This window comes from Lithobates pipiens, unplaced genomic scaffold, assembly GCF_037356315.1.
Source record: "Lithobates pipiens isolate NorthernLeopardFrog02 unplaced genomic scaffold, aLitPip1_a1.2 Scaffold_19, whole genome shotgun sequence".
Lineage (NCBI taxonomy): Eukaryota > Metazoa > Chordata > Amphibia > Anura > Ranidae > Lithobates > Lithobates pipiens.
Window position 1 is genome coordinate 176,968,282 of NW_027507764.1, and position 11,765 is coordinate 176,980,046.

The 11,765-nt window shown below is 47.1% G+C and overlaps 1 protein-coding gene across 2 annotated transcripts in view; it reads right to left on the bottom strand.

Moving 5' to 3' along the window:
* The window catches only part of PIK3R4 (phosphoinositide-3-kinase regulatory subunit 4), a 152,444-nt gene extending 141,006 nt beyond the window's left edge, over window positions 1–11,438 (bottom strand). The window contains exons 1-4 of one of the 2 annotated variants that reach the window (XM_077491503.1): window positions 11,289–11,392; window positions 9,323–9,416; window positions 7,753–8,514; window positions 6,285–6,418 (exon numbers count right to left, since the gene is read on the bottom strand). In XM_077491503.1, coding sequence (XP_077347629.1) covers window positions 6,285–6,418; window positions 7,753–8,467 — 849 coding nt within the window. In that variant the 5' untranslated portion in view covers window positions 8,468–8,514; window positions 9,323–9,416; window positions 11,289–11,392. Of the gene's footprint in view, window positions 1–6,284; window positions 6,419–7,752; window positions 8,515–9,322; window positions 9,417–11,288 lie in introns of both variants that reach the window. The other variant, XM_077491502.1, reaches the window with a different exon arrangement.
* Window positions 11,439–11,765: the final 327 nt, after the last annotated feature.

Below are 11,765 nucleotides of genomic sequence, written 5' to 3' on the forward strand. Positions count from 1 at the left end.
TGTCCAACAAAAGCTGGCCACACAACAGGCTTTTGTCAAACGGAGTGTCTTGGTGCAGTGCTCTACTCCTGTCAAAATATAATAACACACCATGGGAGATGGTTGTACTAACATTGCTTGTGTTAGTACAGCGATCTGTCAGGTTTTTTTTTTGCTCAGCCCGCTGGGTTGAACGAAAAAATAAACTTATAGCGTGTACCAGAATCATGTTAAGTGACATCCACAGGAAACTCTGCTATGGCCCAATGCCAGATGTTCCAAATAGATACCAAGGTGAATAAAAACATCTAGGTTTCTGCACTTTATATCTGTGAGTAGCTCTCTTTTTATTTTTAAAGTGACCGAATCACTAAGGAAACCAGTGGTGTGAAATACATGGAGGCTGCAATAACTGACCTTCCCTTCTGAAAATATTAGGCCGTCACGCTGACTCTCATGTCTCAATATTTACTCCAATCACTAGCCTGGAACAAGCAATGATCTTTGACTATTCTCCAAAATTCCTGGTCTGCATACTTATTTCTGAAAGTGACTCAGCCAGTCAACGTTTATGTTCAAAAACAAGGTCATAAATTTCAGCTTCCATATTTTTCTCATGACAGATTTGGATATTTAGGAATAGTACAACAGATAAATGTTGGGGGAAGGTTAAGTGTCAAGAAATTATTTTAGGGATTAGAATGAAGGGTTCAGGAAAACCAAAGGATAAGTTGTGGAGCTACTTAAAGTGGTTGTAAACCCTCTCCCACAACTTTGTCCCATGTAAATCAGCATAAAAAACCCTAATGACCACTGCTTGTAGATATCTCCTTGCTTGCTTAGTATTGTTGGAATCCTTTTTGTTCTTTAGAATGACGTCACTGAGCATGCCCAGATCTCCCCCGATTTACGGCACACTCTCTATGTGCTTATCTGTCTGTTATCAGGACTTCCTACAGCACAGGACACTGAACTCCCAGGAGGCTGCTATATCACTCAGAGCTTCCTCCTATACCCCATGTGACCATGCGACATGACATGCAGTGTAAAGCAGGGGATGGGCCAGCATTACTGCAGTCTTATCAGCTGAAGCTGATAGGACTCACACAGGCAAACACTAGATAATCAGCACAAGTAAATACTATGAAATAAAATAAGGCAGCTATGAACAGGGAAGCAGGGTTGCCATAGAAATGTTGGATTGAGAAGGAGGCTTGGTTAACAGTACAGGAAGTGCTCAATGTAAGGGGGGAAATGCACTCCACTGTGGACTCAGAAAACAATACTCAAGATGGCGCTGCCTAACCTCTGGAAACAAGTTTTTTAAAGTTTCTTTAACCACTTGCCGACCGCTGCACGCCAATGTACGTCCTATTTTTGAAGAGGGATATCTCGGTAACGGCAGCAGCTGCTGCCACAACCGAGATATCCATCTCTTCAGGCGGCGGTCGGCTGTACGATAACGGTGGTCTCCACGGCGGATTCGCCGCGAGATCACCGCTATCGGCGGCGGGAGAGGTGCCACCCCCCCTCCCGCCGCCCTCCCGCACCTTCCGCCGCTTACCGGAGCCGTCGGTAGCGGCGGAGGCGATCGGGTCCTCTTCCTAGCTGGGTATAGAGACAAGTGAGGCTAAGATGGCCCCCACTCGTCTCTATACCATAGGAGGTCGGAAGCGACATCAAAACGTCACTTCCGCCCATACCTCTTAAAGGTATATTTTTTTTTAAATGTCATATTTTCTTTTTATTTATTTATTTTTTTTGTTGCATTTTAGCCCAAATATGAGATCTGAGGACTTTTTGACCCCAGATCTCATATTTAAGAGGACCTGTCATGCTTTTTTCTATTACAAGGGATGTTTACATTCCTTGTAATAGGAATAAAAGTGATCCATTTTTTATTTTTTTTTTAAACAGTGTAAAAATAAATAAAATCAATTAAAATAAATAAGAAAAAAAAATAAAAGTTTTTTAAAAACACCCCGTCACGACGAGCTTGCGCACAGAAGCAAGCGCATACGTGAGTAGCGCCCGCATATGAAAACGGTGGTCAAATCACACATGTGAAGTATTGCCGCGATCGGTAGAGCGAGAGCAATAATTCTAGCCCTAGACCTCCTCTGTAACGCAAAAAATGCAACCTGTAGAATTTTTTAAATGTCGCTTATGGAGATTTTTGAGGCTAAAAGTTTGACGCCATTCCACGAGCGGGCGCAATTTTGAAGCGTGACATGTTGGGTATCAATTTACTCGGCGTACCATTATCTTTCACAATATAAAAAAATTGGGCTAATTTTACTGTTGTCTTATTTTTTTATTCAAAAAAGTGAATTTTTTCCCAAAAAAGTGCGCTTGTAAGACCGCTGCGCAAATACGGTGTGAAAAAAAGTATTTCAATGACCGCCATTTTATTCTCTAGGGTGTTAGAAAAAAAACAATATAAAATGTTTGGGGGTTCTAAGTAATTTTCTAGCAAAAAAAACTGTTTTAAACATGTAAACACCAAGTCTGAAAAAGAGGCCTGGTCCTTAAGTGGTTAAACAGTAAGTAATATGCGATTTGGGCTGGATTACAATGGCTAAAGTTTGATAATTACTTATTATAATGGACTAAATGAAAAGAAGCATCAGAGTGGGAGAGTTTACATCCTCTTTAAAAGGATAAGTTCACCTTTAAAAAAATAAATAAATGCAAATTTTTTTGCAGGAGCCTGAATAGCATTGCACCCACATTCAGCAGTTATCCTTTAAAATCAAAGGGTTTCCAAGGATCAGTTTTGTCTCACTGAAGAAAACAAATCTGCTGGTGGGGGGAGTTGCACACAGAAGATTTTCTACCTTAAAGAGGAAGTAAACCGTGATGGGTTTACTTCCTCTTTCATTCCCTGCAAAGGCAAAGCATAATGGACTACTATGCATCGCATAGTAGCCCATTATGTGTCACTTACCTGACACAGGAGCCAGCGATGTCACCGCTGTCTCCTGTAGTCCGGCGCATCCATCTTTTCGGTTGGGTCTCGCAGCTCCGCCGCTGTCATTCGGCGGAGCCGCGATGACGTCACTCCCGCGCATGCGCACGGGAGCCGTCACGAGCGGCAGCTCCATTGTTGGAAATGCCGCACTCAGTGCGCCTGTGCGCCACTGTCTACGGCGCATGCGCCGTAGACAGCGGTGCCTGTCTTCGGGCAAATATCTCCTAAACCGTATAGGTTTAGGAGATATTTCTTGGACCTACAGGTAAGCCTTAATCTAGGCTTACCTGTAGGTCAAAGTGGTTTGTAAGGGTTTACAACCACTTTAATGTTGAGAATGCATCAAGGTAAAAACCACTTTGAATTTTAAAAATATAAGATACTATAGGTCAGGGATTGACAAATTTGCTTTGAATTTAGGAGCCAGTTTTTTTTTTTTTTTTTTAGAGTGGTATGGATTGTCAGCTCCCGGGGTAACGCTACTCATTTTCACCCCCTATCCCTAACTCACAATGGAGCACCCAGTCAATAACTCCAATGAAACGCTGTTACATCAGGGTTTTGAGCTGACCAGAAAGAGTAAGGCTGGCAACAGGTGGCACTGGTAGGTGGCACTGGCTGGCACTGGCAGGCACGTGGAACTGCCAGATGGCATTGGCAGGTGACACTGGTTGGCATTGGCAGGTGACACTGGTTTGGAACTGGCAGGTGACACTACTGGCACTGGCAGGTGGCACTGATTAGCGGTGGCACTAGTCACTGGCAGATGGCACTGATTGGCGGTGGCACTGGCAGGTGGTGGCAGGTGGCACTGGTAGGTGGTGGCAGGTTGCACTGGTAGGTGGTGGCAGGTTGCACTGGTAGGTGGTGGCAAGTGGCACTGATTGGCAATGGCACTGGTTGGCACTGGCAGGTGGCACTGATTGGCGGTGGCAGGCACCTGGAACTGCTAGATGGCATTGGCAGGTGACACTGGTTGGCATTGGCAGGTGACACTGGTTTGGAACTGGCAGGTGGCACTATTGGCACTGGCAGGTGGCACTGGCACGTGGCACTGATTGGCAGGTGGCACTGGTTTGGAACTGGCAGGTGGCCCTGGTTGGTGATGGCAGGTGGCCCTGGTTTGGAACTGGCAGGTGGTTGGCAGGTGGCCCTGGTTGGCGATGGCACTAGTCACTGGCAGATGGCACTGATTGGCGGTGGCACTGATTGGTGGTAGCACTGGCAAGTGGTGGTGGCAGGTGGCACTGGTAGGTGGTGGCAGGTGGCACTGGTAGGTGGTGGCAGGTGGCACTGATTGGCAATGGCACTGGTTGGCACTGGCAGGTGACACTGATTGGCGGTGGCAGGCATGTGGAACTGCTAGATGGCATTGGCAGGTGACACTGGTTGGCATTGGCAGGTGACACTGGTTTGGAACTGGCAGGTGGCACTATTGGCACTGGCAGGTTGCACTGGTTTGGAACTGGCAGGTGGCCCTGGTTTGGAACTGGCAGGTGGCCCTGGTTGATGATGGCAGGTGGCCCTGGTTGGCGGTGGCACTAGTCACTGGCAGATGGCACTGATTGGCGGTGGCACTGATTGGTGGTAGCACTGGCAGGTGGCACTGGCAGGTGGTGGTAGGTGGCACTGGTAGGTAGTGGCAGGTGGCACTGGTAGGTGGTGGCAAGTGGCACTGATTGGCGGTGGCAGGCACCTGGAACTGCTAGATGGCATTGGCAGGTGACACTGGTTGGCATTGGCAGGTGACACTGGTTTGGAACTGGCAGGTGGCACTATTGGCACGTGGCACTGATTGGCAGGTGGCACTGGTTTGGAAGTGGCAGGTGGCCCTGGTTGGCGGTGGCACTAGTTGTCACTGGCAGATGGCACTGATTGGTGGTGGCACTGGTTGGTGTTGGCAGGTGGCACTGGTTGGTGGTGGCACTAGTTGGCACTGATTGGCGGTGGCACTGATTGGTGGTGGCAGGTGGCACTGGTAGGTGGTGGCAGGTGGCACTGATTGGTAGTGGCAGGTGGCACTGATTGACGGTGACACTCGGCACTGGCAGGTGGCACTGGTTGGCAGTGGCAGGTGGCACTGATGGTGGTGGCACTGGTTGGCATTAGCATGTGGCACTGATTGGTGGCGGCAGGTGGCACTGACACTGGCAGGTGGCACTGATTGGCGGTGGCAGGTGGCACTGGCAGGTTTCACACAGAGCACTCTGTTACTGAAATGTAACAGAGGAGCTGTCAGAATTTAGCTTAATGTTGGAATGGGCGGGACCCGGCCGGGGGGTGAAACTTACAAGTAACAGAGAGGCGGATCTGTCAGATTTGAGCTTGATGTCGAGGTGGGTGGGACCCGGCCGGTGGGCAGGACTCAGCAGCTATCAAACACCAGCCAACTATTGGGCTGCTTAAGAAAAGGGGTGGGGCCACATACACGTAGCGGCCCGCCCAGATCCCATTGGCTGGTGTTTGATAGCTGCCAGGTCCCGCCCACTCCGGCCGGGTCCCGCCCACCACATCAAGGTGAAATCTGACAGATCCTCCTCTCTCCGTTGCTTGTCAGTTTCACACACTTAGCGCGGCGCTGCGGAGGAGGGAGGAGGACGGCAGTCAGTGTTAATGCTGCTGCATGTCTGGGGCATCAATAGTGAGTGGGCTGGTCGCAGCTTAGGCACCAGGTTGCGATTTCTGGTCGCATTGGCGACCTGGCGCCTGGGGTTTGTCGAGCCCTGCTATAGGTAAAACAGCAATATAACCTGATTACTAACTAAGGGCCGATTCGCACTATTGCCTTAGGCCGCGTACACACGGGCGGATTGTCTGCCCAACTAAGTTCGTCAGACAATCCGACAGACAGTCCGTTGAACTTTTGAATGAACGGACTTGACCACACACGATGAACAGACAGTCCGCTGAAAGCTTGCGCGATGACGTGTACAGCACGTACGACGGGACTAGAAATTCGATGTCCTATACACTGCAATGCAACCTTCGGCGTGTAAATCCTTTCTGAGCATGCGCCATACTTAGTCCGTCCAACTTGCCTACTCACGAGCGGACTGTCCGCTGAAACCAAGTTTGGACGGACAAAATTACGGAAATTCCGAAAGACTTAGTCCGCCAGACTGTCCGCTGAAAAAGTCAGCTGAAGCCCACACACGAGCGGATTGTCCGCTGAAACACGTTTCAGCGGACTAAGTTGGACAGACAATCCTCTCGTGTGTACGCGGCCTTATGTTAACAACAGCAGCCTAACAGTGGGCCTACCGCATCAAAACATGTCATTACTGCAACATAATAATATGAATTGGTAATTAGGAATTCTTTGCCTAGGACTTACCAGTTGTCTGATACAGCCATCTTCAATCTTGCCCAACACTTGATCTGGTAAAAACTGTCCTTTTTTGTAAGCTAAAAGCTGTGACAAGTCAAATAAGGGCACCCCCTCTGTGAACAGTTCTGCTATTACACACCCTGCCAAAGAAAAACACAATTTGTCACTATACAAAAAAACTGTCTTTTCTTATTGCTGAAATTAATAAACTTGAACAACTCAGTCATTTTATAGTTCCAATTTGGAATCATGTCACTGGGGTTGGGGGTTTACATTTCAGTTTATTGTACTGTGTGTTTAAATAAAGTGTGTTTTGATACTTGCCCCTTATAACCTTTCCAGTTGTTTCGCATGTTGCTTGGTTTGGCCCTGTGGTATCCACACACACAACACTTTATATCTAATGCATAGGACAGTGATGGCGAACCTTGGCACCCCAGATGTTTTGGAACTACATTTCCCATGATGCTTATGCACTCTGCAGTGTAGTTGATCATCATGGGAAATGTAGTTCCAAAACATCTGGGGTGCCAAGGTTCTCCATCACTGGCATAGGATCTTTGTATTTCTTATATATATATATATATATATATATATATATATATATATATATATATATATATTGGACCTTATGTATTTTTGTTGTACCTGAACATACAGTAATTGCAGCAACCTTCCAAACCCTCCTGTCACAGCTAAACGCTAGCCTGTTCTGAAGCTCCAACACTTTTAAGGCTTGTTCACACCATACTTGCAGAAAATTGATGGGAAAACCGAGCAGATTTCACTTGCAGAGACATCATCAGTTTTCATACACATTTCAGTGAGTTTTCATTGTCATCTGTTATGTGTTCTGTTCAAACAAATGTTGATTTCATGTCAGTTTTTTTTTTCTGTGCAGCAAACAGCATACACGTTGCAGATTACTGCGCAGAAAAAATCTGCACATTGTGGTGTGAACAGGGCACAACCATTGTTTTCTTTGAGCCCTTGCAAAATGCGTGCAGAAAAACTGATCTCTCTGCAATAGGGATGAGCTCCGGCGTGTTCGCACACTCCACGTGCAGAGCCTGCCAGGAAGTCGGCACGTCGCTGTGCTAATCACAGACAGTGAGACATTTCTCGATCTCTGCAGCCGCACATCAGGAAAATATCTCACTGCTTGTGATTAGCGCAGCTCATGCCGACTTCCTGGCCGGCTCTGCACGTGGAGTGTGCAAACACGCCCGAGCTCATCCATACTCTGCACCATGGTGTGAGAAAGGCCCGAAGCCTTGTTCCTTTTGGTCCACCACCAATGATAGGAGGGTTTAGATCTGCTTTAACACCTTCACAGTTTGCCCCCTTTACTTTTATTGACTGTTTCATAGACTGGATAACAATGTACAAATGTCTTTCCACCTCTGACATATGTTCAGCAATATAACCACCAGTTATACAATTTGAAAGTTTGTGCATGCTTTAATAAAAGTACCTGCAGAGAAGATATCCATAGCTCGCTTAAGATCTCCTCGAGTTCGTTGGTTGTTGTTTGTCAGGTCAACCAGAGGTGTAGAAGGATCCTCTGTGGAAAAGGTACTCCCATCCACAAACCTCTCTGGGGCTATATAACAAGTTCTTCTACGGGAAGTATCAAAAAAGTAATTAAAATCTGCAGGGTTATCTTCTGGAAGATACGTTGGCTTGAAACTTGCAAAGTCTGTGAGAAGGACCCAGTTCCAACTTGTAACCATTACATTTTCTGTCTTGATATCTCCATGACACACACCAGATTTGTGTGCCTGGTCAACAGCCGTTAGAATCTGGAATGCAATCCATCGCTTCTCAATGTTGTTTAGAAAAGGCCGGGTGCTTATACGGTCATACAGGTTGTCTCTGACATATTGTCTAAAAAGTAGAGCAGCTTTTTCATTCAGGGTAAACTTCTGAAAAGGGAGGCAGTTCTGGGATGAACAAAGTCGAATTTTCAACTCCTCAAGTTCCTGCTTATAATTGGTGAGTGGTAGAGATGGATCTTGGATAGCAAATACTTTGACCACAACCAAACCTTCACGGTGCTTGGCCCGAGCAACCTTGAAGAACCGCGTACTTCCCAGGCTCTTGTCATACTCAAAATCATGGATATCTGAAAAATAACTATCCACAGACAAGATCTGAGATGGGGCAATTCCTGCTAACTGGTTGCCCATGATGCATTCACTTTTTTCATCTGTAGCCTGGTGAAACTACAAGATATCTGAAGAAAAAAAAAAAAAAAAAAAAAGATATATTCCTTTTTGTGAAGCCATTTAATAGATTTAATATTTTAAAGGAGAACATAAATACTGAAACAAGAACTTCTGCTGAATATCTGCACAGCATGTCAGCAAGTTGGCAAGAGGGGTAAGTATTTATATTCTTCTTCTATAGCTATAGCTTGTCTAGCAAACTTCAGTGGAGCTGCAGGATCGCTTAAAGGCAGCATGAAGAATGCCTACTGCTTCTCACCTGTGCCAAAAGCAAGCAGTGTCCAGGTGATCCATGCCTGGCTTACATCTAGGATTAAATTGGTTCTAAAGGCAGAAGGCCTTGTAACCATATGTGTGCAGCTCCCCCTCCAATTCCCCCTGTATACTTACCTGAGCCCGATGCCCATACAGAGCTGTACAGGAGAGCAGCATCACTGTCTCTCTCCTCACTGGCTCAGAGCCACCGGCTCCTGCTGCTGTGAATCACAGCCAGTGAGGAGGGAGCAGGTGTGAGGCCGAGCCTCACTCTGTGTGTCAATAGACACACAGAGAAAGGCTTGGGAGCAAGCCCACACACATAAGTGCCTCCATAGCAAACAGCGTGGGGAGCCAGGAGCACAAGTGGGGCACCTACATAAAATTCATCTGGGTACAGTGTTGCTTGACAAATTGTCAAGCAATTGTCAGCCAAACTATCACAGCAATGAAAACTGAAGAATGCCCTAGTAACGAAGGGGTATATGCAGACTGGTACTCAAATGATTAAAGTGGTTCTAAAGATTGTGATAACAAACATAACAGACATGTTATACTTACCTGCTCTGTGCAATGGAGCAGTCCGATTCTTTTCTTTTTGGGTTACCCGCCAGCGGTCCTTGCCTCTTACTATGGGGGCTCCCAAGCCACGCTCCTGTGAATAAACATTGTACATTCACACACACAGTGTGTCCTGGCCCCTGCCTCATTGGTTCACTGGCTGTGGTTGACGGCAGAAGGAGCCCATGGCTCCCACTGCTGTGTGAGCCAACGAGGAGAGAGACCCAAGAGAGCAGCTGCTCTCATGCACATCACTATATCGATATGGTGCTCAGGTAAGTATAGTGGGGGGCTGGGGAGAGCTGCACCCAGAAGGTTTTGTACCTTAGTACATAGAATGCATTAAGGTAAAAAAAAAAAAAAAAAAAAAACTTTTGCCTTCAGAATCACTTTCAATCGGGATAAGGACCCCCTCTCTATGTGACAGGGCTGGATGCCAATCACAAGCGCTATTGCATAGAAGGAAGAGGAATAAATATGCCCCCTACACCAGGAAGTACCATGGGGGTGAATTTACTAAAACTGTAGTAGACAAAAATCAAAAGCAGTTGTGCATTGTAACCGGCTGCAGCTATTAAAAAAAACTCACCATGCCTCTTACTAAATACTAAGGATGAGCTCAGGCATGTTCGCAAACAGCACATGCAGAGCCCACCAGGAAATCGGCACTGCGGAGTGCTAATCACAAGCAGAGAGACATTGTCCCGATGCACGGCTGCAGAGATCTTCTCTGCTTATGATTAGCGCTTCCTGGTGGGCTCTGCAGGTGCTGTTTGCAAACATGCCTGAGGTCATCTTTACTAAATACCTGTGGTAAATGCCGCTGGACTTGGGAGGTCAGCCATGGGTAGGTGCGACCTGTCATTGAAGTGTACGGGGCTCGTCAGCCAAAGCAAGCCATTCACAGGAGGCCGACACAGCTGCAAGAATCATGGATTCCTGCCATTGTCATGTGCAACCATGCAAATGCAGCCTAATACCCCCTTCACATGGCACAGATTTGGTTCCCGATCACTCACAGATCAGAGTAGGGGTACACAAGTCCATTTACGCCTGCCAATCCATAGGGATGACTGGATCTTCCCATCAGGTCCACCTGCAAAACTGCCAGGCAGACCTGGTCAGAACAGCCGCATTTATTAGCGAGTGTTATGACAAAACTACCCAGTTGTAATGTAGAGAACTGAATTAAATGTGACATTTTAATAAAGTTCTGACACAAAAATCAAGAGTAAACAGTTCATCTCATCAGAAGCGTTCTGAGTGTGGCGTGACGTGCGTTCAATGCCGCTGAAGTGAACCCTGGAACTTGACCCAGCGGGGACGCGCTGTCTCTCTGCCTGGGGTTCTCAGCTCTTGATTGGATAGATTGATAGCAGCGCAGCCATTGGCTCACGCTGTTGTCAATCAAATCCAATAATGTGAGCGACGGGGGGTGGGGCTGTCCCATATATTCAGCCTCTATGGACGCCGAATGCTGGACTCGGAGCGCCCCAAGGTAACCCCCTCGGAAGCGCTTCTCCCAGGGGTTTATGTGAGGAGGAGCCACAAGGAACCCCAGAAGCGCAGGTTCAGGGCCACCCTGCACAAAACGAGCTGCACAGTGGAGGTAAGTATGATATGTTTGTTATTAAAAAAAAAAAAAAAAACAATACCTTTACAATCACTAAGCACACAGCCAGGCCAGTATTAGTGTTACATGGAGAGCTGCAAAGCAGTCTTCACATAGCAGATCACCAAACAATATCAGTCAGGGGGACCCCAGTAATGTCCTCCTATGATCCCCCCACCACACTCCTACTACAGAGGGGTACAGCTGTCCCAGCACAGGCACTGATCGGGCTGTCACGTGACCTGTGTTGTGCTTTATGTCCGGCGCTGTCATGGACAATACACACGTCTATGAGGCTGGGGGAGCGCACTGAGGCTTTATTAGAAAGGACTGAGGAAACAAGCCCTGTCATACCTTACACGCCGCTTCACATCCGGCTTTTATATCCCGTTATACCGGGTGACGGGCCTCTACTCCGGAAGCTCTTGGAAAATGTAGTGTAAATAGCCAGTACACGCCCCGGCCGGTGTGAGTGAACACCCATTTCCTGATTCACGACCAATCGGCGCCTCACGAGGAACAGACCAATAGTAGCGTGCCTCTGACTCGCAGTGCATCAGCTGGTTTAGGTTAAACTGAGAGAGTTGTGATTGGTGGGCGTGTAAGGACCGGGCTTTAATTGGTTGATGTGTGCTGAGATGATGTTCAAAGTTCCATCCTCTTTGTAAATACATTGTAGCTTCTCGTCAGCTGAGAGAGACTATTATCCCTGATATGGCCGCACCTGGATGGGACCCTGTCACCCTCCACATACACAATACACTAAGAAATTACAGTATAAATAAACTTTTTTTTTTTTAGTTTTGGATAGAGTGGAGATGGATTAGAACA